The 21,454-nt window shown below is 46.2% G+C and overlaps 1 protein-coding gene across 2 annotated transcripts in view; it reads right to left on the bottom strand.

Moving 5' to 3' along the window:
• The window catches only part of MTOR (mechanistic target of rapamycin kinase), a 137,306-nt gene that overhangs the window by 98,234 nt on the left and 17,618 nt on the right, over window positions 1–21,454 (bottom strand). For both annotated transcript variants that reach the window (XM_029946054.1, XM_029946053.1), the window contains exons 9-19: window positions 20,601–20,787; window positions 19,497–19,625; window positions 18,576–18,820; window positions 17,297–17,512; window positions 16,762–16,967; window positions 9,959–10,081; window positions 9,001–9,090; window positions 8,792–8,884; window positions 7,753–7,887; window positions 7,396–7,525; window positions 5,577–5,827 (exon numbers count right to left, since the gene is read on the bottom strand). In XM_029946054.1, coding sequence (XP_029801914.1) covers window positions 5,577–5,827; window positions 7,396–7,525; window positions 7,753–7,887; window positions 8,792–8,884; window positions 9,001–9,090; window positions 9,959–10,081; window positions 16,762–16,967; window positions 17,297–17,512; window positions 18,576–18,820; window positions 19,497–19,625; window positions 20,601–20,787 — 1,805 coding nt within the window. The remainder of the gene's footprint in view (window positions 1–5,576; window positions 5,828–7,395; window positions 7,526–7,752; window positions 7,888–8,791; window positions 8,885–9,000; window positions 9,091–9,958; window positions 10,082–16,761; window positions 16,968–17,296; window positions 17,513–18,575; window positions 18,821–19,496; window positions 19,626–20,600; window positions 20,788–21,454) is intronic.

Below are 21,454 nucleotides of genomic sequence, written 5' to 3'. Positions count from 1 at the left end.
TCTCTTGGTCATGATTTCAAGCCCCGTGTTGGCCTCCGTGCTGGGTGTGACGCCTACTTAAAAAAAAAGAAAAAGAAAAAGACAAGACAAACAAGGACATTTGAAGAAGGCTTCATATTAGAAGCTATTAAGGAATTATTTTTAATTCTGTAGATCTTATAATTTTGGTTATATGGGAGAAAAGTATTTATTGGTGAAATAGTATGATAATTGGAATTTCCTTTAAAATTGCCCAGAAAAGAATGTGTGTGTGTATGTGTGAGTGCGCGTGCGCACGAAGAGATTGATGGAGGTGGGGTAATAAGATGAAACCAAATTGACAGAATGCTAATAATTATTAATGAGTATGGGAATTTAATAGGAGTTGCCCACTTTTGTTTATGATTGAAAAACCCCATTATAGATCATTCATTAAAATTAAAGATGGCCAACAAGTAGAGGGCAAAAGATAAGAAAATGAAAGCTCAAATCAAGCCCCAAAAAGACAGAAAAGAAAGAAAATAAACACATAAAGCGCTAGATCAGATGGTGGAAATAAACCCAACTTTACCAGCAATCACAATAAATGTAATTGGACTGAATGCAGAGATTTTCAGACTAGATTAAAGGGATAACCTAGCTGCATTATTACACATACCATGATCGTGAGTGGCCCAACCAAAGCAAAAAGTCACAAGACGGTTAAAAGTAAAAAATAGGGGCGCCTGGGTGGTTCAGTCGGTTGAGTGGCTTCAGCTCAGGTTATGATCTCACAGTTCGTGGGTTCGAGCCCCGCGTCGGGCTCTGTGCTGACAGCTCAGAGCCTGGAGCCTGCTTCAGTTTCTGTGTTTCCCTCTCTCTCTGCCCCTCCCCTGCTCATGCAGTCTCTCTCTCAAAAATAAATTTAAAAAATTTAAAAAAAGTAAAAAGATAATAAAAGACATACTCCCTCCAAAAAGAGATGGGGTAGCTATATGAAAAGTAGACAAAATAAATTTTAAAGTATCGTTAAAGATACAGTCATTGCAAAATGACAAAAGATTCGACGTACCAGGAAGACAGAATGATTTACTTTGAATGCACCTACACTATATCCCCCAATGACATAAAGCCGAATTGACGGAACTGTGAGAGATTAACGAAGCCACCGTTGTAAAGGGGGATTTTCTCTCACTTCCTCAGTAATGGACAGATTAAGCAAACAAAAAATTAACAAGAATACAAAAGACTTGAACACAATTAGTCATAAGTTTAAATCTAATGACGTACGTGGAACTTTGTGTGTAACATTAGCAAATATACACTATTCCCAAGCGTGGAGGAAACATTTATCAAAAATGGATCAAGCATTAGACTACTAAGGCGGTTTCAGCAAACATCATAAACCCAATGCAAATAAGATGGAAAGAGATACCCAAAAAAGAAATTTGAAATCCTGTATATCTGCAAATTAAAATATCCACTTCTGAATAACTCAGTGGTGAAAGAAGAAATCATAGGAAACATTAACAACACTTCTCTCTGAGCAGTAACAGCACTCCTGCATCATTATTTAGCTATCAAGAAGGAATAAATGACTGACCTACGATGAACCTCACAAGTATCATGTAAAGTGCAAGAAGCTAGACACAAAAAAACCACAGATGATTCCAATTCTATGAAATGTCCAGAAAAGGCAAGCCTATACACAGAAAGTAAATAAAATGAGTAACTTCCTAGAAATATTGTGACCAAAACTGTTGTAAGAAGAAACAGAAACCTAGAGTTAAAAAAATAGTAACAATTACAGGTGCATTTCACTCAGGATTGCAGACATAAAAAATCCAAATTGAGTAGTGGATATAAAGTCAATGCATGAAAAAAAAATACATCACAACCACGCTGGTTTTAAAATAAGAATTTAAGAATATTTCAACATCAAATTTGTGTGGAACCAGAAAAGACCCCGAATAGCGAAAGCAATCTTGAAAAAGAAAACCAAAGCTGGAGGCATCACAATCCCGATCGGGCTTCAAGCTGCAATACAAAGCCGTGATCATCAAGACAGGATGGTACTGGCACAAAAACAGACACACAAGTCAGTGGAACAGAACGGAGAACCCAGACCTGGATCCGCAAATGTATGGCCAACTCATCTCTGACAAAGCAGGAAAGGATATCCAAAGGAATAAAGACAGTCTCTTCAGCAAGTGGTGCTGGGAAAACTGGACAGCGACATGCAGAAAAATGAACCTGGACCACTTTCTTACACCATACACACAAATACACTCAAAACGATGAAAGACCTAAACGTGAGACAGGAAGCCATCAACATCCTCAAGGAGAAAGCAGGCAAGAACCTCTTTGACTTCAGCTGTGGCAACTTCTTACTCAACATGTCTCTGGAAGCAAAGGAAGCCAAAGCAAAAATGAACTACTGGGACCTCATCAAACTGAAGAGCTTCTGCACAGTGAAGAAAACAATCAGCAAAACTAAAAGGCAACCGATGAAATGGGAGAAGGTATTTGTAAATGACATATCTGATAAAGGGCTACTATCCAAAATCTATAAAGACCGTATCAAACTCAATACCCAAAAAATAAATAATCTAGTGAAGAAATGGGCAAAAGACATGAATAGACACCTCTCCAAAGAAGACACCCAGAGGGCGAACCGACACATGAAAAAATGCCCAATATCTCTCATCATCAGGGAAATACAATCAAAACCACAATGAGACACCACCTCACACCCGTCAGAATGGCTCACATTAACCACTCAGGCAACAACAGATGTGGAGAAAGTGGATCTCTTTTGCACCTGCTGGTGGGAATGCAAACTGGTGGGGCCACTCTGGGAAACAATATGGAGGTTCCTAAAAATTAAAAACAGAACTACCCTACAGCCCAGCAATTGCACTACTAGATATTTATCCAAGGGACACAGGTGTGCTGTTTCAGAAGGCGCACATGCACCCCACTGTTCGTAGCAGTGCTATCGACAATAGCCAAAGTATGGAAAGAGCCCAAAGTCCACTGATGGATAAATGAATAAGAAGATGTAATATATCTATCTATATACATACACACACGTACACAAAGGAGTATTATTCAGCAATCAAAAAAGAATGAAATCTTGCCATTTCCAACTATGTGAATGGAACTAGAGGGTATCATGCTAAGCAAAATTAGTCAGAGAAAGACAAATATCATATGACTTCACTCACGAGGAATTTAAGATACAAAACAGATGAACACAAGAGAAGGAGAGCAAAAATAATATAAAAACAGGGAGGGAGACAAAATGTAAAAGACTCTTAAATATAGAGAACAGAGGGTTGCTGGGGGGATTGTGGGAGGGGGGATGGGCTAAATGGGGAAGGGGCCTTAAGGAATCTTCTCCTAAAATCATTGCTGTACTATATGCTAACTAACTTGGATGTAAATTAAAAGATAAATTATTTTAAAAAATAGTTTAACATTTGAACATATCACTATAATTCGACATATTCACATACTGAAAGAGAAAACTATGATCACAGCAGACAAATAAAAGGCAGTTAATAAATCCAATATCTGTTCATGATAAAAACTTCAGCTAATTAAGACCACAAGAGACCATTTACAACCCTAAAAAAGCTGACTACCCAACCCTACAGCAAACATTATACTTAGCAGTGAAATCTTAACAGCAGTCCCACTGAAATCAGGAACAAGATTAAGGATTTCCACCTTCATTGAGATAGTCTACATCGTATTGAAGGTCCTAGATATACAATGAGAAAAGTAATAACTGGCTTACAGATTAAAACAAAAAACTAGAACTATCTTCTTTTTTATTTTTTAGGTTTGAGAGAGAAAATCCCAAGCAGGCTCCATGCTGTTAGCGCAAAGCCTGATGTGGGGCTCGAATTCACAAACCATGAGATCGTGACCTGAGCTGAAATCAAGAGTTGGACGCTTCACTGACTGAGCCACCCAGGCGCCCCATCTTTCTCTTTTTGTAGACTCTATGATTATCTAGAATGAAAAGCTAGGAAATTTAAAATTTTAAACTTCTCTCCTCCAGGCACAAAGTTAGAAAATAGACTTTCTAAAAAGATATTGTTTCCCTCAAATGTATATCACATTGAATATACAATCACAGAGAGACAAAGTGACTCAAAAAATTAATTCAAGTATCTTTATAACACGGTACTCTGGGGGCACCTGGGTGGCTCAGTTGGTTAAGCATCTGACTTCGGCTCAGGTCATGATCTCACAGGTCTTGAGTTTGAGCCCCGCGTCGGGCTCTGTGCTGACGGCTCGGAGCCTGGAGCCTGCTTCAGGTTCTGTGTCTCCCTCCCTCTCTGCCCCTCCCCTACTCACGCCCTGTCTCTCTCTCCTTCAAAAATGAATAAACATTAAAAAAATAATAATAAATTTAAAAAAAAAGCCCCCTTTACCTTTATTTAGCAGCTTTGTTGTCAGTAGTGGCTTAGGCATACGTAATAAGCACAGAACCACTCTGCATGTTCTGTGGTTCAGAGCAAGAAAAGAGAGAAAAAGGAAGATACAGGGAAGGAAAGGGGAAAATTCTACTCAACAGGAATGTTCAGCTGTCAAAAGTGGAAGAGACGGCAGAAGTAGAAAGTCCTTAGTTTGCAACCAGTGTGACAACGGATTCAGACAAGGATCACCTATGGATGCTCAGCCGTGGGGTAAAAGTCAGGAAACCGGACAGCCGTAGTCCTGAAGTATCGCCCCACAGATCGCCCAACGGCTCGAGAAAAAGGCCACTTGCCAGTGGAGAGATGGGACAGATACCCATCAGCACTAACGGGAGACGCTAACACTACGAGATCCGGCGAGAACATCCCCTCTGCCGCCGTCTCACGAAAACGACGGACTCAGGGGCGCCTGGGGGGCTCAGTCGGCTGAGCGTCCGACTCTTGATTCCGGCTCAGGTCGGGATCTCAGTCGTGGAAGAGAGCCTCACGTCAGGCTCTGCATGGATAGTGTGGAGCGTACTTAAGATTCTCTCTTTCTTTGCCCCTCCCCTGCTCTCTCTCAAAGTAAATAAACATTAGGACAACAACAACATGACTGACTTAAACCTAATCATGAGGACGCAACCAGGAGTCCACACGGTGGGACATTCTCCCCCATCAACTGCACTGAATTCTAGATACGCCCATCCAGGAGCGCCTGGGGGGCTCAGTTGGCTGAGCGTCCGACTTCAGCTCAGGTCATGATTTCACAGTTCATGGGTTCGTGACCTGCATCAGGCTCTGTGCTGACGGCTCAGAGCCTGGAGCCTGCTTCCGATTCTGTATGTCCCTCTCTCTCTGCCCCTCCCCTGCTCACAATCTGTCTGTCTAAATAAATAAATAAATAAATAAATGTTAAAAATTTATAGATATGCCCATCCACCCACTCATCGCCATTCTGGTGGGTGACCCAGGAAATCCGGCCGAGCCAATGGCCCCTGTTCCCTGAGGTGTTAGGAGCTGGTGGGAGAACGGGCACTCGGCCCGACGGCCGGCAGGGGGCATGGCAGGACGCTGGCATGCAGGTGGACCTGCCACGCACCTGGGGCTCAGGCAGGGGGGAGCAGGGGTGGGGTTTCAGCTACTTACCTCCCGGATGGCCCCGTCACAGACCCGAATGACGTTGAGGAAGGTGGGCATGACCTGGGGCAGGAACTGCACACACTTGAGGCCCAAGGACTTGAAGATGAAGGTGATGGCCTGGACCACCATGGTGTGATGGTGCGACAGGGACTGGTCCCGGAAGATGCGCATCAGCGCCACCATGGACACGGCGGGGTAGAACTCGTCCAGCGGCAGGTTGCCCATGTTGACCAGCATCTCGCTGGTGCTGTAGTCAGCTAGGACAGAACGATGGCGACAGTCACGGGCGATACGTGATGCGACTTCGACGTAGGGCAGAGCCTGGGGCCCCACCCGCAGCCTGACCGCCATCGGCATTCAGGGCAGGACAGAGCGCATCAGGACCCAGCGAACAGGCTCTCACCATTAAGGATTCAAGAGTTTCTGGCTTTTCTATTACCCCAACCACAGAAGCCTAAAACGGTACATGATGGGTTTTCCTTAAATCGCTGTTTAAATTAGCTTCTAACTGTTACGGGTGACAACTCTGGGGATGAAACCGTCAGTAAAAATAATTACCCTCCTAAATGAAAGTAAAGGGAATTGGAGCGCCTGGGTGGCTCAGTCGGTTAAGCGTCCGACTTAAGCTCAGGTCATGATCTCACTGTTCGTGGCTTCCAGCCCTGAATCAGGCCCTGTGTTGACAGCTCAGAGCCTGGAGCCTGCTTCAGATTCTGTGTCTCCTCTCTCTGACCCTCCCCCACTCACACTCTGTGTGTCTCTCTCTCAAAGAATAAAATAAAGAAAGAAAGTAAAGGGAATCAAATTAGGCCAACATTTGTTCAGGAGCTTCTTGGTCCCTCTAGGGACTCCCGATAAGGGAGTGGCAAATACTACCTGACCTGAAAGGCCAGGATCTCCAAGACTGGGGGAGGGAGGCTGAAGGGTACACTTAGGAGCCTAAGAACTAGACTGGCCAAGAGGCTCGCCGGGCACTGCCGCGGAAGGACAAAACCTGCAGGGGCCCAGCCCCCATTCTGCTGACGGCCATGGGTCTGACAGGGTGACATCATGGCTACGCTTCTCAGACACACAGAAGAACACACTGGAAGCAACAGGGCTCCATCCTCAGAGTTCAGGGACAACGTATCTGGGGAAACAACATTTTGCTGGAAGCGCTGGGAGAGTCACTGCTGGACTTTCACTCTTTGGCCTAACCGACTGAGCCACCCAGGCGCCCCCCTTGGACTTTCACTCTCTGGGAAACAAGCCCACCCTGACAGACCATACGTGAAGTCTAGAAGAATCTGCTGTAACCCCATACCCTGCCCGATCTCTCAGGCTACTAGTCCACAGGCAGAGGGGCTCCAGGGCCAGACTAGCTGATGGAAAAAACAGCCCCGGATTCTGATTGCTACTAGTTTGTCGATGCCCCTGAGCCTGGCCTCAGATTTCCCCACCCACTAAAACAGGGAGGGTAAATTCTACCCTCTTGCTCCTTGGGCACCAGGAGAACAGAAAACATCAAAGAAGCGCTAACAAAGAATGACAGATGAACAGAGGTGTCAGGGTGACCATTCACATCTCTCTCCTCTGCACCAAAAAGGGTACAGGCTTAGCCCGTGACCCTTGGACAAAGAATCTGGACAGACGTCAGGATTCCAGGCACACTGGGAAGCGGCATCCCTACTGCGATTCAAGAGAAAACTCAACTTTCCATTCAAAAGTCGTGAGGAGAGCCGACGTGCTGTGATCTGTTAGCCGGCCCAAGGCCCTTTCCGAACACGGCCAGCGGGCGCTCTGGAAGGCAGGACCCTGACGAGTCCCGTTAGTCCCCACGACTTACAGGAATCCTGACTTGACTTGGATTCTGACAGGCTGACGGCGGAAGCGTCGCGGGACTGGTCGATCATGCCAATGTTCACTTTGTGCTTGTAGGGGTCCAGGGCCCCCAAAAGCCCTAACACACGGATAGCCTGGGGGGGGAGGGGGAGAAAAACATTCATCACCACGTGATGACAGTGGCTTTCGTGCACATTCCTCTCATTTCCGCGACACCCAGGTCATACCTGAACGCGCAGCTGTATGAACAGAACGGAAGACAGGACGTGTGATCAACACGCTGTCAGAGCGTGGTAATGCCACACTCTCTCTCCAGTCTTCCAGCAAAATCTTGAAAGACCAAGTTTGCCATGTTCCCTACCTCTCTCCGTGTACCCTGGTTCTGTTCAGTCTTCAGAAAATTCAGCAGGACCTCGAGCAAAGTGGGGTACTTCCTGTAGGGCTCCACCACGTAGCCCGTGCTGGCCACCAACTGCCCCAGGGTCCACAGAGCCACCTGGACAAGGAACAGACCGTGGGGTTTGTCGAAGCAGTATGAGAAAGCATGGTTTGAACTCTTCATTGAATGGTTACGGGGAAGTACTGGAGGCTTTTCCAAGAAAATCAAGTTTCCCGTAGAGTTCTGTTAACCGTGAACAGAAATCCTTGAGAGTTTGGGCTTAAAATCAAGTCCGCAAACCAATGCCGACAATCACGGGATAAAAAGATAAAGAAGCGCCCCGCTTTTCTCAAAGGAAACACACAGTCCTTCCACACCCTGAATGATGACGGAATAAATCTAACTTAAAGGGAAATTAAAAGACTGTTCTTTAAAATTTTTTTTAATGTTTTATTTATTTTTGAGATAGAGAGAGAGAGCGAGTATAAGTAGGGGAAGGTCACAGAGAAAGGGAGACACAGAATCCGAAGACAGGCTCCAGGCTCTGAGCTGTCAGCACAGAGTCCAACGCAAGGCTCGAACCCACGAACTGTGAGATCGTGACCTGAGCCGAAGTCGGATGCTTCCCCGACTGAGCCACCCAGGCGCCCCAAATTAAGATTGTTCTTAATTTGAGTCTAGTCACCTAATGGCCTCAGTGGCCAAGGTGAAGCCAGGACGGGGAGGCTGGGTGCTGCATCTCGGCTGCCTCTATAGCCACAGGCCCAGGCTTTCTGTGTCCCCTCTGGGGATCAGGGCTCTGACACATGAGATGGATTTTTTTTTTAATCTGCTACTTACTGAAAGCTGTCACCAAGTCAGGGTGACCGCTAATTCTGGTTCCACATCTTCCTCCACACTATTCCATAGATACTTCTGAGTACCTACTATGTGCCAGGCTCTGGGCTGGGCACTGGCTGGGGGTAGGGAGTGACTAAGAGAGACAAGGGCCTGTCCCGCTCAGTCTGGAAGTGGTACCCACCTGCCTTTTGGCCAACAGGGAGGAGTCCTGGAGCATGTCCATGATGATGATAAAGAGTTCATCAACCCACTTTCTCATCTCCAGGCCACTGACCTACAAAACGACAAAGATGGTGGCAGAGAAGATTAGAAATGAGGGTGCTATTTTGATTTCCTCAGAGGCTAAACAGTATTCTTTCCATCCTGTGGAAGAAGTGGCTGTCCCCTTACCTGAGCCAACTCTCCTATGGTGGCCAAGACATTATTGATCACACCTGGGTTTGGATCAGGGTCTGGATCTTTCAGTTTCAATATCAAAGCCTATGAAAAGAAAGTATGAGAATATGAATGCAGGACAGAATCTACTAGAAACCTTTCTCTTATATAAGTAAAATTCACCCAAGAGACCATTTCAGTCACAGATAAATTACTTCTAGGCTTTATGAATCCAGGATTGCTCTGGAATGTGGATTCTAAAGCTTTTCTGAGTCCAGTCTGACGCACGAGAGAGCTGGGAAGTGCCATGATTTAAAAACATCTCCCAGGGGGCGTCTGGGGAGCTCAGTCAGTTAAGCGTCTGACTTCGGCTCAGGTCATGATCTCACAGTTCGTGGGTTCGAGCCCTGCGTCAGGCTCTGTGCTGACAGCTAGCTCAGAGCCTGGAGCCTCTCTTCAGATTCTGTATCTCCCTCTCTCTCTGACCCTTCCCTGTTCACACTCTCTCTCTCTCAAAAATAAATTAAAAAAAAAATTTTTAAATTTAAAAAAATAAAAATAAAAAATAAAAACGTCTCCCATGTCTCCCTTCAAATGATATCTGTGTGCTCACCGGCCCATATCCACAAAGTTCTGAAAGATTCCATATGCCTCTAACGCATTCAGATTTTAAAGCTCAGTTTTTCTTCATTGTGAAGGAGTTATCTTAGGCCACGGTCCACCTATTCCTCTCCTAGCACACTTGATGATGTGCCGGAAATGTTGTATCTTATCTCTGATAAAGGGAAACTCCCACCTTTCCTGCAATTGGTGGGAGTTTTGTAGTTCTTTCACCAAGAGGGCTTGATGCGGCTCTTGTCCCCGAGCCTGGGGCCAAAAGAACTTACCTGCCCCAACACACCCATCGTCCCAAAGGAGCTGGCAGAGGAGGACCTGGAGAGAAAGTGCAGCCTCTCTAGCTGTTGTGCGTTACCTTCAGGATGGGCTCCATGTAGGGGCGGATGAGCCGGGGTGCATTGGAGACCAGGTGCCCCAGCATGCGAGCGCTCTGCTCTTTGATTCTCCCAATGCCGCTGTGCTCCAGCTCGGTCAGAATCTGGAGGGGAGAAAGGCCCAGGTGAGGGAGGAAATTGCAGAGGCCCGGCGGGTCAGCGGGGACGGCCGCAGGGAGCCAGAGGACGGAACGAGAGCTCCACGCGGACTGAGCGGCTGCTAGATATTCCGCAAAGGCAAACGGTGTGGGACGCAGCAGTGATGTTAAGAAAGACCGTCTGAAGCCAGTCCCAGCTGCCACGGTCCCCCGGTCGTCCCTGAGCAGAGCTGTGACAGCACAGCACAGCCACGGGAGGCTGAGAAAACTACCAGGGACAGCGTGAGCAGGGGTCTGCAGAAACGAGGAATGAAGTGGGGCATTGGAGTGACTCGGCTGGTTGAGCATCCAACTTCGGCTCAGGTCAAAATCCTGCAGTTCATAAGTTCGAGCCCCACAGTGGTCTTCTGTCTTCTTTTCTCTCTGCCCCTCCCCTGCTCACACATTCTCTCCCTCTCTCTCTCAAAAATAAACATTTAAAAAAAGAGAGAGAAATAAGATATGAAGGAAGAGCTGTCTTCGAGAAAAATCTCCCTCCAGACAGGAAATCACTAAGAGGGCTTATAACTAATGACAAAGGAATCAAAGAACAGTCAGAATAGCTCTGATGTTGAAAGAAATATTAATCCTCAGTAGTGGATTCAGGCACATCTAAACCCCCACAGTAAGGGATTACATCAATAGACTCCCCTTGGGCCTTTATGAACAGAAATAACAGGCTTGTTCTGACATCCTTAAAACACCTGCAAATCAACACGTCCTACTCAGAGTGACTTAATATAAACAACTTAATACAGACAGATTTCTGGTGAGCTGAAGTTGCCAGAAGGAAATCTCTGAACCATGAGATCAGTGCATGTTAACTCAGCTACCCAATCACACGTTATATCTTGTCTTACATTATTGATTTCATGATCCTGACTTTCTGGATCCCCCTGGCAGCCTGTTTTTCCCCTGTCACAGCAGATAGCTGTGAGAAGGGACGGAGAGGGATGCTGAGAATGGGCCCACATGAGCAAGGAGATGCAGGCGGGGAGGAAAGCGTGCCGGAGAGGAGGGCACAGCTCTCTGGAGTGGCAAGGGCCACTTCAAAGACCCCCTGATTCATTTCCAGAGCCAGAGAGCATCACTGTGTCCCCCACAACCATACCCAATGCCCTCTCTGATGATCAAGGCATCAGGAAAAGGCCAAAGCGCATTTAGGTAATGTCCCTTATCAAGGCACAAAAACGTCCGATTCACCTTGGGAAGGTCTGTATACGCATTTGAAAACAAGAACAATTAGAAATGTTGGAGTTACCAGGGATGGGCTCAGTACACGGTAAATTCATTCAACAGTGCTTCACATTCTAATATCAGAAAAATGAGATGGCCACATAGCCCGATAGCTTACTAGAACCTTCCAGAAGACACAGACCATGCCTGGCTTGTTCATTAGTAGGTGTCCAGCACCAGGCAGTACCTGAAAGGGAGCAGGTGCTCAAAACATCTATTGACTGAACATACTGATATTCTCATTAGGAGATTTTTCTGTATCAAGCTTCTTTAGCAAGATTTGGGCTGGCAGGCTCATCAATGATTCCTTTTCCTTCCCAAGACATAGGTATATTTTTTAAATGTTTATTTTTATTTGAGAGAGAGATAACATCAACGGAGGAAGTACAGAGAAAGAGAGACACACACACCCATAGAATCTGAAGCAGGCTCCAGGTTCTGAGCTGTCAGTATAGAGCCCGACATGGGGCTCGAACCCACGAACCACAAGATCATGACCGGAGCTGAAATTGGAAGCTTAACCAACTGAACCACCCAGGTGCCCCGTAAAACCTTAGGTATTTTTGAAAGACTTAAAGTGATGGGCACTTCTCACACAGGGCAGCAGTTGAAGAAATAAACTGTTAGGTTAAACACAGAAGTGCTGGCAGCATATAGATGGATCTTGTTTTTCCTATCCATTCTGCTACCCTAGGTCTCATTTTAGACCTAAGGACACCTGCAGATTGAAAGTGAGGGCACGGAGAACCATCTATCATGCTAATGAAGGTCAAAAGAAAGCCAAAGTAGCCACACTTATATCAGAAAAACTAGCTTTTAAAACAAAGATGGTAACAAGAGATGAAGAAGGGCGTTATCTCATAATTAAGGGATCTATCCATCAAGAAGATCTAACAATTGTAAACATTTATGCCACCAACTTGGAAGCACCCAAACACATAAATCAATTAATCACAAACATAAACAAACTCATTAGCAATCATACTATTATAATAGAAGACTTTAATACCCTATTTTCAGCAATGGATAAGTCAACTAAGCAGTAAATCAACAAGGAAACAACGGCTTTGAACAACACACTGGATTAGACAGATTTAACAGATATATTCAGAATATTTCATCTTAAAGCAGCTGAATACACATTCTTCTTGAGCGCACATGGAACATTCTCCAGAACAGACCACATACTGGGTCACAAATCAGCCCTCAAGAGGTACAAGAAGACTGAGATCACACCACGCATATTTTCAGATCACAACACTATGAAACTTGAAATCAACCACCAGAAAAAAATTTGGAAAGCCCTCAAATACATGGAGGTTAAAGAATATCCACTAAAGAAGGGTTAACCAGGAAGTTAGAGAAGAAATTTAAAAATACACTGAAGCAAATGAAAATGAAAACACAACAGTTCAAACCCTTTGGGATGCAGCAAAGGCAGTCCTAAAAGGCAACCTTTCAAAAGCAAGAAAGGTCCCAAATATACAGCCTAACCTTACATCAAAAGGAGCTAGAAAAGGAGCAGTAAATAAAGCCCATAGCCAGCAGAAGAAGAAAAATCATAAAAAGTAGAGCAGAAATAAATGATATAGAAACAAAAAAACACAGTAGAACAGATCAATGAAACTAAAACCTTGTTTTCTTAAAAAACAAACAAAACTGATAAACCCCTAGTGTGGCTTCTCAAAAAAGAGAGAGGACCCAACTAGATACAATCACGAATGAAAGAGGAGAGATCACAACCAACACCATAGAAATACAATTATAAGAGAATAGTATGAAAAATTATATGCCAACAAACTAGACAATCTGGAAGGAATGGAAAAGTTCCTAAACACTCACACATTACTACAAACAGGAAGAAACAGAAAATGTGAACAGGCCTATAACCAGCAAAGAAATTGAATTAGTTATCAAAAATCTCCCAACAAATAGAAGTCTTAGACCAGACGGCTTCTCGGGAGAATTCCAGCAGACATTTAAAGCAGAGTTAATACCTATTCTTCTCAAACTGTTCTGAAAAATAAAAACGGAAGGAAAGCTTCCAAACTTATTCTATGAAGCCAGCATTACCTTGATTCCAAAATTACTTAAAAGGAGAATTGCAGGCCAATATCCCTGATGAACATGGATGTAAAAATTCTCAACAAGATACTAGTAAATCGAATTCAACAGTCCATTGAAAGAATTATTTACCATGATTAAATGGGATTTATTCCTGGGCTGCAAGATTGCTTCAATTCCTAACCAATCAATGTGACACACCACATTAGTAAAAGAAAGGGTAAGAACCATATGATCCTTCCAATAGATGCAGAAAAAGCATCTGACAAAATATAGCAGCGCTTCTTGATAAAAACCCTTAAGAAAGTAGGGGTTGAAGGAACGCACCTCAACATCATAAAAGCCGTATATGAAAGACTCACAGTACCATCGTCACTGGGGAAAAACTGAGAGCTCTTCCCCCTAAGGTCAGAACACAACGGGGATGTCCACTCTCACCACTGTTGTTCAACACTGTACCGGAAGTCCAAGCCTCAGCAATCAGACAACAAAAAGAAACAAAAGGCATATGAACTGCCAAAGAAGAAGTCAAACTTTCACTCTCGGCAGATGACATGATACCCGGCATGGAAAACCCAGGAGATTCTACCAAATACTACTAGAACTGATACATGAATTCAGCAAAGTCGCAGAAAATGAAAATCAATGTATAGAAAGCGGTTGCATTTCTATACGCCAATAATGAAGCAGCAGAAAGAAAAATCCAGGAATCAATCCCACTTATAATAGCACCTAGGAATAATCTACATATTTAATATACCCCAATCAAAATAACACCAGCATTTTCCACAGAGCTAGAACAAACACTCCTAAAATTTGTATGGAACCACAAAAGACTGTGAACAGCCAAAGTAATGTTGAAAAAGAAAACCAGAGCTGGAGGCATCACAATCCCGGACTTCAAGCTGCATTACAAAGCTGTGATCATCAAGACAGGATGGTACTGGCACAAAAACAGACACATAGATCAGTGGAACAGAATAGAGAACCAGAAATGGACCCACAAATGTATAGCCAACTAATCTTCAACAAAGGAGGAAAGAGTATCCAATGGAAAATAGACGGTCTCTCAGTAAATGGTGCTAGGAAAACTGGACTGCGAATGCAGAAGAATGAACCTGGACCACTTTCTTACACCATACACACAAATAAACTAAAAATGGATGAAAGATCTAAACGTGAGACAAGAAACCATAAAAATCCTACAGGAAAAAATAGCAGCCTCTTTGATTTCGGCTGCGGCAACTTCTTACTAGACACATCTCCAGAAGCAAGGGAAATAAAAGCAAAAATAAACTATTGGGACTTCATCAAGATAAAAAGCTTCTGCACGGTGAAGGAAACAATCAACAAAACTAAAAGGCAACTGATGGAAGGGGAGAAGATATCTGCAAACGATGTATCAGATAAAGGGCTACTATCCAAAATCTATAAAGAACTTATCACACTCATCGCCCAAAAAACAAATAATCCAGTGAAGAAATGGGCAGAAGACATGAATAGACACTTTTCCAAAGGCATCCAGATGGCCAACAGACAACTGAAAAGATGCTCACCATCACTCACCATCAGGGAAATACAATCAAAACCACAATGAGATACCACCTCACACCCGTCAGAACGGCTAAAACTAACAACTCAGGCAACAACAGATGTCGGCGAGGATGCGGAGAAAGAGGAACCCTTTTGCACTGTTGGTGGGAATACAAACTGGTGCAGCCGCTCTGGAAAACAGTATGGAGGTTCCTCAAAAAATTAAAAATAGAACTGCCCAGACCCAGCAATAGCACTACTGGGTATTTATCCAAAGGACACAGGTGTGCTGTTTCGAAGGGACACATGCACCCCAATGTTTATGGCAGTGCTATCAACAAAAGCCAAAGTATGGAAAGAGCCCAGATGTCCATCAAGTGATGAATGGATAAAGATGTGGGGAGTGTGTACACACACACCCACACGGAACACTACTTGACCATCAAAAAGAATGAAATCTTGGGTGAAACTAGAATGTATTATGCTAAGCCAAATAAGTCAGTCGAGAAAGACAAATATATGATTTCACTCATATGTGGAACTTAACAGATGAACATAAGGAAAGGAAAGGAAAAGCAGAATAAAAAACAGGGAGGGGAAACATAAGAGACTCTTAAATGCAGAGACATGAGGGTTGCTGGAGGGGAGGCGGTGGGGGGATGGGCTAAATGGCTGATGGGCACTAAAGAGGGCACTTTTCAGGATGAGCACTGAATGTCATATGGAAGCGATGAATCACTGGGTTCTACTCCTGAAACCAACACTACATTTGATGTTATCTAACTTGCATTTAAATGAGTTAATCAAAAATAAAAATAAAAACAGAAGTGCCAACATAGTATAATCCTCTAACTTGCTGACTGATAGAACTCATACTCACATTAGCTATGACGGACTGTGAATACAGGACATTTGTCTAAGATGAAAGTTAATGACTTTTCTGTGTTTGAGTTTTACGTGTTAGGAAAAATATCTGTTTCAAAAGAAACCATGAGGGAAAGGCAGGAAGCAGAAGGGGATGTAGGGACAAGGTGGAGTCAGGGGACAGGAAAGGACTGGGGAGCCACACTGAGACCCAGAAGAGTGGGTGGAAATCACTCAAGGCAAGAAGGACCGGACCACACACCCCTCACAAGGAGGCCAGAGAACCGATGTGGCTAGCTGGAGACTGTGAATCCTGGCGCGTCTGGCTGGCTCAGTCAGTGGAGCATGTGACTCTCGATCTCGGGGTTGTGAGTTCAAGCCCCATACCGGGCCCACTTAAAAAAAAAAAAAATCCCAGTAGACCGAGCAGCAAGGCCAACCTGAATCTACCTTTGGCTCCAGTCCAGCAGCTTAGCTCGGCATTGGCCGTTACTTAAGAACAAAAGCCACGGACCACAGGCCAGAGGCAATGACTACGAGAAGCAGAGTTGGAACCACTGTCACCCTTGGCCTCTGTGCTGGACCTGGTCAGCAGGAGGAGGAGAGGACAGAGAGGGGCTAGCAAAACTGACACCATCGATGCAGACTGAGCCAAGCACGCCGAGAAGCGGAGTCGCTGGTGACTTGCCAGAACCAAGAAAAGAGCCGCAGCCACGGTTCACCGGGGAGAAGAGGCCCCTGGAGCCGTGCCCCCAAGAGGCTCACGAGGTGATTGGCGCCGGAAGTGTAAGAGCCAAGCTGGGAAAACACGGACTCTTGGAGCCAAATGGGCTTTGACCAGGCATCTCGATCTTTCTCCCCCTTCCTTGTGCTCGTCTCTCTTTCCCCAAATGGCTCTCACAATGTCAGGCCCTCCCCGACCGCCACAGGTGTGACTATGACCCCGTTACCTGGATGAGCATCTTGCGCAGGAAGGGCATGACAAAGGCCGGGTTCATGCTGCTGAGCCGGCCCACCGTGCAGATGGCCAGCTCCCGGATCTCGAACACCTGGTCGTTCAGGGCCACAAACAGCGCCTGCAAATTCTCCGCCTGCGCCAGGTGCGCGTCAAAGCGCTCATCCAGAGATGCCAAGACGCAGAAGCGGATGTCGGGGTCTGCAAGAGCAACGGAGCCTCTGAACGCCTCTTCAACGCCACCAACCTCCGGTCCGTCCCCAGTTCCGCCCCCACTGCCTCCCACCTCGTGAGAGGGCTCCACGTCCCCGTCTCTCGTCTAACCTGTCATTTCCTCTGCTCACAGGAGCAAAGACAACAGGATTAAAGACGGGTGGTTTTACACCAGCTGACGGGGGTGGCCAAGCCTAACGCTCTGGCAGAGAAATGGCCGGACATCAGCTCGCGGAGGGCACACCACGAAACCCACGAATTCCCAATGCCCTGAGCATCCAAACTCCCCCAGACCACTCCTGTCCTGCGAACCTTACCAGGATCAGTGATCCCCACCACGAGCAGTTTGCTGAGCACGTCTGCCACCACCTGCACTGCGGTCTGGCTGACGACGTGCGCGTGGCCGCTGATGAGGTGGACGGAGGGCGTGAGCAGGCGGGAGCAGGTGCGGGCGGCCTCCATGCGGATCTCCTTGTGCTCGCTGTTTAGGAAATGATCCGCACAGTGGCGGACAAACTGGGTCAGAGAGTGGCCTGGATGTAAAGGTAGAGAGGAGACCAAATAAACGCTGCTGCTTTGGACGGCAGGCCTACAACTTGCTAGCTGCGGTTTTCATTTCATGGCGATGAATTCAGTTTTCAAGATATTGACCCAGAGCTCTTCTCTTACAAAGGTAACAAGGGGGTTTTGAATCAGCAGAGGCAGAAGGGAAGTGGAGAAGCTGGGAGACAGAAACAGGGCATTCTCCCCCACCCACCCCCAGGCTTAATCCTTTCTTTATTCCGTTCAAAAGATGAAGTATTGTGTTTTATTCTGACCCAAACCTTTCTTTATATTCCCAGAGAGGAAAACAATTCTTGATCAAATTTACCTTGTCTATTTTAGTTCCCAGATTTGAACAGCAAAAGAGAGTCTGATGTTGGCTGGGTGAAAATATAGCTACTTTCTATTCATTAGAAAGACATCATCCTGGGTGTTAAGCTATGTAAGTGGAGGAGCTGCGCTGGCAGAGGGCGGTAGGCATCCAGACCGCACATTTAGGCGTTTTGTACGTGCGTGTTTCCCTGCAGTTTTGAGCAATACCACCTACGTGATCTTAAATTTCCAAAGTATCCGTTTTTCTCTCCTGAAATAGCTCTCCCTAGGATTAGGATTAATGTGGTCTTATTTGTAGCTTAGAACCTGAACCGAACTCCACAGTCCGGCTCCACTGAAAATCACATTCAATAGGAATGGAAACACCTAAAAGCCTCTGGCTGAAACATTGCAAAGCACTGAATGCCCCCTCTGCTTCGTGGATGTGGAGGGGTTGGGAGGGGGGGCTCCATCTTTGACTCTCTGATCTCTTAAGCATTCATTCCTTGGATCAATGCAAAATTACTCTGAACACGATCCGCCCCCAAACTCAGGGTGGGACAGAGAGACAAAGAGGAGGAATTCACAAGGTGTGCAAACAGCCCAGGAGGCTGCCACAGGGTCAGTGACCTGGTCTCCAGGGTCCCTGGCCACGAGCTGGGAATGCTCGGCGCCCCGGTTCTTTCCTCGGGGTTCCCAGCAACACTCGGAGTCTTGCCCAGAGTTGCTGCGATTTCTTACCTTCAAACTCAAAGCTGCCGAGAGTTCGCAGGGCGAGAGTAATGCTGCCCACGTCGCTGGCCTCAGGGAGCGCTGTGAGGCCAGGGGAAGCCAGCTGATGGGCCAGGCCCTTGGGCATGCCCGGGTGCCGGAGCGGTTTGTGCATAAGGACCAGGGACAGCATCTTCAGCAGCCCGTCCTGGATGTCCTTCTTCAGCTGCGGGATCTGGCGGCTCAGGTCGTAGAGCACGGCAGTGAGGGCAGGGCTGAGGGGAAAGAGACCGGGCACGTATGGCGCTGGACAAGACGTCTGTCTCTTCTTGAGAAGAAACAGCCCTTCTAGTCCAGCAAGGGGTCAGGCCCATCACCGCTTGGTCTTTAGAGCAGAAAGGGTACTATAAACCAGGAGATGCGACCTGAACTCTGCTGGCCTGGCCGGAGATTTTAAGAACAATCTCTGAATTTCTGGTCTTTGCCAGCGGAGAACTTGCTTAATACAATTTAGCCACTGCAGAAGACCAAGTCTCAATAAACAATCTGGGAAGCAAATTGAAAGCATCATCCTTATTTTGTAGATAAAGAGAACTAACTCGAGAAAAGCCAGGCCGCTTCCCGATGATCATATAAACAGCTACAAACATTGGTTGGGCACTTCTTACATGCAAGGCCCTGCGCCGAGAGTGGCTAGTTCACGGTCTCTTTCACTTAACCCCCACGACAATCCCAGACAACAGGGGCTGCTATTGTGCCCACTTACCAGGTGAGAAAGTGGAGGCTCAGAGAAGCTGAGTAACTGGGTCGGGATCACGCAGCTAACTAGTGACGAAACTGAGATTCCGAACGAGCCCGTGTTTTAGTGCGAGCTCTCCTACCCACCCACCCTGATACCGCGGTTCGAGTCTCACACTCCCCGGGACGGGAGATCAGGTTTCCGACACCCACCTCAGTCCCACTGCCAGCATGGGCTCCAGCAGCTCCTTGATGTCCTGCTGGATGCCCGGCCCCATCGCCCGGGCCAGCATGCTGATACAGGTGAACACCGTGGCATCCACCTGCACCGCCTTCTGTCTCCTGCAGGGGACCGAGAGAGTGAGTGGCTACTTGAGACACAATGACATTCTGTGATGCCCCACCTCAAAATCAGCTTGGGGCGAGGAGGACAGGTTACCCAGGCGGGGCCACGACTCGCTGGGGTGCAGGTTACCTCCTGCCCAATTCCGGGGCGGGGGTGGGGGGGCCGCCACACCCTCGTCACCACACACTTGAATCTACAACAGCCCAGCAGATGGCAGTCACATGCCTTGAGGAAGGGGCCCCTTTCCCGAATTTGCACAAAAGGCACCACGTGGCTTAGCGCGGTGCTGGCCAGGGTACCTATTTAGGAAGCAAACCGAACACTGGTACATCAGGGACCAGGGTGTGGGGCACAGCCATCACATGGAGGGAAATTCTCCCCATGGCGGGAAGGCTGGGCTTTAGAATGGGGAGTCTTATCCCTCCGCCAGGTCAATCCTTGCTACTGACACAGAGAAGGATCAAAACACAGCTTTAGTCAGCACTGGCCTCCCAGGAGACGCGCCAGCCTCTCCAGTTTGCAGGAAGCTGAAAGTGTTTCTTGTATTTTACTCACTGGGAGGTTTTCGAGGGGTGGAATAATGTCCCCAACTTTGGCGAGAAGGAAAAAGGTGACTGTTAGGTCCCTTCGGTTCCATTCCAGAAGCTCTCTCTTTAGGTCTTACATCAAAAGACCTTTAAAAGCCAGAGAAAACAGCAAATCTAGGAGGGACTCAGTAAATAATAATATTGAAAACAGCACTGGCATCTAACATGCTCACAGGGTCTTCAACCTCCCCAAATATGTATAAATCACTTCATTTGAGAAAGGCTGGAACTCAGCTGAGGAGGAGCTGTTCTTTGTGTGATGTGCTACACCCTGGAGGTTAATGACGCAGAGAATGGGCTGGAGCTCCATGGAAACTGGGATGGAGCCTCCTTCCTCCCCCAGCCAAAGTGGGCAGAGGGTGACATCCTAATAGCGATGCTTACTTATGGGCAAAGTCCTTTGGGGGTAGGGCTGCTCGGATGATGTCCAGCACCCGAGGCAAATAGACCTTGAACTCAGATCTCACAGCCACAGAAAGGAGCCCCAGGGCTTGGAAGGCTGCTGTCCGCTCCTTCTCCTTCTTGACACAACTTAAGACATGGTTCATGGTGTCCTGGAGGTACTGGGTATCTGATCACAAAAAAAGACAAGGCGTATGGCTCAAGGTCAGGGTTGGTGTACGTATCAAAGGTCAGAGTTCCTATAAAACACTTACACTTAAGAATAAATTAAGAGAGCCGGTTGGAAAGATGTAAAGAAGAACTTAGAGGATGCATTAACCAAAGTCTTATGTCTGATAATCGCTCCTCAGATACATCTTCTGGAAATATAAAAAATATAAGATTTCCCCCCCTTTAAATAAAAAAAAAAGCCCACCAAAAACTTAAAGAGCCTCTGAAACGATAACATTGCATAATCGTCCCCACTGGTGCTATATTTTGAGGGAAAGACTACGTGCTCTTGTTTAAGAAGTATATGTTAAATCTTGCTTAAAAACAAAGAGACGATCATCTAAACGATGTTATATTATACTGAAATTTAAAGTAATATTGAATACTGTTTGCAATAAACAGGCTATTCTATTCAGCTTAGGCCTGGAAATCACTTTGCTATTACCCAGAGATTTCTGTTATAGTTATATTTAATAGAACAAGACTTAGTCTGTAATTTGGGAAGCCACGAGTGTATTTTCATTAAGTTTACATCAGCCAATGTGCATGGGTAGGCGATTCTTGGGCAATTTAAGTGGAAGTGTTATTACTCCTCTGAAGGTTGGAATTTCCTGATTTTTGCCTCT

This window comes from Suricata suricatta, chromosome 8 (assembly GCF_006229205.1).
Source record: "Suricata suricatta isolate VVHF042 chromosome 8, meerkat_22Aug2017_6uvM2_HiC, whole genome shotgun sequence".
NCBI classification, from domain to species: Eukaryota; Metazoa; Chordata; class Mammalia; order Carnivora; family Herpestidae; genus Suricata; species Suricata suricatta.
Note: the sequence above shows the minus strand (reverse complement) of the source record. Positions and strands in the feature narration are given on the sequence as shown.